Genomic DNA, 3,632 nt, shown 5'->3' on the forward strand with positions numbered 1-3,632 from the left:
GTGATGCCCGGGGCTCACCGGGCGGGCATCTCGCAGTCGCCGCCCGCGCTACCCCGACGCTGCTGACAGAACGCGCGCCGCCCCCCGCCCTGCCCCAGCCGCTCGAGCCCGGGGTCCCTCAAGCCCGGCCGCCCCGCCTGACGCAACCCGCGCGCCGCTTTGCCCCGCGCGCGGCGAAACCTCCCGCCCGCGTTGCATCACCCGGCGCGAGCCGCCCCGGCCGAGGGAGGGGCAGGGGCGGGGCCAGCGGCGCGGCCGGGCCTTTAAATGGCGGCGGCGGCGCGGGGGGAGCCACGAGCGCCTGGCGCCGCAGAGCCACAGTGTCCTTGTCAAGCCTCAGCCTCACCGGCAGCAGCGCCGCCGCCATGAAACGCGACCCGCAGCGCCCCGAGGAACCCCCGAGCTGGCCCGAGGAGCCGCCGGCCCTGGCCTCCCTCCTCTCAGCTCTCTCTTCTCCCCCGGGAGAGACGGAGGGTGCGGAGCCGAAGCTGACGCCGCCGGTGTGGATCTTCGGGTACGGGTCGCTGGTGTGGCGCCCAGGCTTCGAGTTCACGTCGAGCAAGGTGGGCTTCATCCGTGGCTACAGCCGCCGCTTCTGGCAGGGGGACACCTTCCACCGCGGCAGCGAGAGGATGGTAAGCGCCGGGGCGGCCCTGGGGAGGGGGCGGTGGGTGGCCGCTGGAGAGGGCTCGGCTGATAACAGCTCTCTCCCTTTGCCTCTCTTACAGCCCGGCCGTGTGGTGACGCTGCTGGAGGACTGCGGGGTAAGTACCGGGCCGGGGTGGTGAGGGGGAAGCTGGCCTGGGTGGTGGTGCCCACAGCAGCAGCTGATAGCTGCTGTTAGCAGGCGACTGCTCTTCAGCCCTCCTGGGATGGTGGGATGTTATCCTCCTCTCCCCCATTATAGTTGTGGAGGCTTACTGTGGCCTCACCCCCTGCAGTTAGAGCATCCTATAACCACCTTGCTCTTTTGCTTTTAGGCATGCACATGGGGTGTAGCCTATGAAGTCCGTGGGGAGCAAATTGCTGCATCACTTCAGTATCTCAACATGCGAGAAGCTGTCCTGGGAGGCTATGACACCAAGCTGGTGAAGTTCCACCCTCAGGAGAAAGATGGAGAGGAACCTATCCTGGCTCTTGTTTACATTGCCACACCCCAGAACCCATCTTACCTCGGCCCAGCATCTGAAGAGGACATTGCTGCTCAAATCATTGTCTCAAGTGGTTGTGCTGGTCATAACATTGAGTACTTGCTGAGACTGGCAGACTTCATGCGCTATTTTTGCCCTCAAGCAGAGGATAAACATCTCTTCTCCATTGAAGAGGCTCTCATTTCCATCCTTCCATGCCTGTACTACACAGAGGACTCTCTAGAGGAAACTGCAAGTGTCCCACAGAAATCTAAGAGTTGAAAAATTCTGCAGGGTCCCAGTGGAAGGGACAGAAGGGAGAAAGCAATGGGGACAGTCTTGACTCTGACAAAGCATACTGGACTGAGTAGGGAGGATCAGCAAGTAGCAGGGGAGGGAGGAAGTGGAGTAAAACATGCTTGCTATATAGGACTTGCAATCAGTACCTCTTACACTCCTTACCTGTAGCACCATGACAGCCATCACTGCTTTCCAGGTGGGGAGCAGGGATCTCTGCTGGAACTTTGCTCTGTAAGACTTGCTTCAGGGTGTCAAACCTGAATGAAGCACTGATCTCCTTTAAAGAGGAAAGAGGCTCAGCTGTTTTGTGCACTTTCTTTTCCTTTTAATAACTAGTTGAGCAGGACTTGACTGGATTTAAGCAGTATGTGTGTAATTCTACCTCAAATTGGCAAAAAGCTGTTTGTGTGGTGGTGGAGACTTGGGCAGGTTCTGCCAAATAAGATTATTTTTTTTCCACCCCCCCCTGCCATGTCCCACCTCCAGTACAATGACTTAACACTAAATTTCAGGACTCCTGTGCAATGTAAAGTGAACAGGCCTCTGTAGGCTCCTGTGGATCCTACTTCCTTGTCTTGTGAAGGATCACAGTAATGCACTTACTTTCTAAAATGTGGTATTTATTGTGTTGTTTCCCCTTACAAGGGGTATCCAAACTGCTCACATGCCACAGTAGTATGCAGCCCACAGTCAACCTTGCATTTGTGCCTTCTAGTTTTAAATCAGTTTTCTGAGGAGCTAAGCCTGTTTTAAAGGACAGAAGCTTTTTCTCTAAGCTTCCCTGACTTTATGCTGCTACAGACTCCTCTGACTCCATAGGAAATGGTCCTGCCTGCAGGAAAGCTGTTGAGATGCAGCAGCATTTTGACTTAGCCCTGAACTGGGTGAATTTCCAGTGCTCCAGGATAACATGGAATTCTTTAGAAGCATTTGAGAACTCTAGTTCTGTACTGAGGCATCTGGTCCATTTTGACTGCAGAGGACCATGACTGAGTGTACTTGCAAACCTTTGAGCTATTATAAAGCCTGCCTTGATCATGTTGAGCACAGGCACTGTTGCAAGCTCAGACTTCTCAGCTTCACATATTAACAGCATGAACCCCCCACAGTATTTTGTAAGAAAACTGCTGCTACTGCAGCAAAACAGCTTCTGAGAGCTGAGCCCTGGAATGTTTGACTCCTCCAAATGCCACGTGGGGGTTTCTTCTAAGGAAGGGTAGGGACTGTTTGTATTACTGTGGCTTGTATGTCTATGAAGTGGTACGGTGCTGTGCCCAGTAATAAAACACACTGGCAAAGTTAGCCTTCTGTACTTTGGTCTTTCTCATTACTGACTGCAAGTTCAAAGTGCTTTAATGGATGTTTTTGTTCTTTTCTAAGACCAAAACCTGAGCTGGTGATGCTGCTGTAGTTACTGGGGCACCTCAGCACCACCTTGCTGCTGAGCAGCTTTCCTCTGCTGGAAGACACCCACTGACCCCTCCCCTTTGAGAAAAGGGGATTCAGTGACTTTCTCTGGCTTCCAGCTCTTGTTGATTCTGGCATGCTAGTGCTGACACCAGATACAAGCCAGCCCTCCTGAGTGTCCAGGGCAGGCACAGGAATGTGACTCTCCCTTGGCAGCCCAAAGGAGTTTTGTTCCAAGTGCAACTTGGCATAGCTGTTTCCAAGAAGTAACAGTGGAAGGACAAGAAAGCGCTGCTGCAGCAGATCTGCAGTAAGGGAGACAGTTGCCTTGTGCACAGTGTGCTGTGTACAGGGGTAAGGTGCAGCCATCCTTTGATTTTTCTGGTTACCAGCTACTGTCAGGAGGCCAGAGCCAGGCTCTCCTCAGTGATGTCCAACGACAGGGCAAGGGCTACAAGCTGGAGCATAGGAGGTTCCATGTAAACATAAGGGAAAAACTTAGTTGCTGTGAGGGTAAGAGCACTGAAGGAGGATGCCCAAAGGGGTTGTGGAGTCCCTTTCTCTGGAGATATTCAAAACCTGCCTCTGTGACTTACTGCCCCTGTGCTCTGACAGGGGCATTGGACTTGATCTTTTGAGGTCCCTCCCAGCCCCTAACATTTTGTGATTGTATGATCACTGTACCTACCAGTATTACCTGCCCCAGGACTTGAGTGGTGGAGTGAAAACTCATCAAAGCAACTGAGTTTTACCACTAATTAAAGGCACCTAAGTTCATGTTTTAGGGATAATAGG

At 53.4% G+C, this 3,632-nt stretch overlaps 1 protein-coding gene across 1 annotated transcript; it reads left to right on the forward strand.

Moving 5' to 3' along the window:
- Nucleotides 1-303: 303 nt before the first annotated feature.
- CHAC1 (ChaC glutathione specific gamma-glutamylcyclotransferase 1) lies at nt 304-1,745 on the forward strand. Its single transcript, XM_009910767.2, has 3 exons — nt 304-635; nt 729-764; nt 981-1,745. The coding sequence occupies exons 1-3, from the start codon at nt 366-368 to the stop codon at nt 1,410-1,412; spliced, it is 738 nt and encodes a 245-aa protein (XP_009909069.2). The 5' UTR covers nt 304-365; the 3' UTR covers nt 1,413-1,745.
- Nucleotides 1,746-3,632: the final 1,887 nt, after the last annotated feature.

Source organism: Dryobates pubescens, chromosome 5, assembly GCF_014839835.1.
Source record: "Dryobates pubescens isolate bDryPub1 chromosome 5, bDryPub1.pri, whole genome shotgun sequence".
Taxonomy (NCBI): Eukaryota; Metazoa; Chordata; class Aves; order Piciformes; family Picidae; genus Dryobates; species Dryobates pubescens.

What these genes read in the sequence shown, in the direction of transcription:
- CHAC1 (XM_009910767.2), top strand. Translation starts at nt 366, where the DNA reads ATGAAACGCGACCCGCAGCGCCCCGAGGAACCCCCGAGCTGGCCCGAG. An exon ending in ACCGCGGCAGCGAGAGGATG is followed by an intron (nt 636 to 728) that starts GTAAGCGCCGGG and finishes CCTCTCTTACAG; the next exon opens with CCCGGCCGTGTGGTGACGCT. An exon ending in CGCTGCTGGAGGACTGCGGG is followed by an intron (nt 765 to 980) that starts GTAAGTACCGGG and finishes TTTTGCTTTTAG; the next exon opens with GCATGCACATGGGGTGTAGC.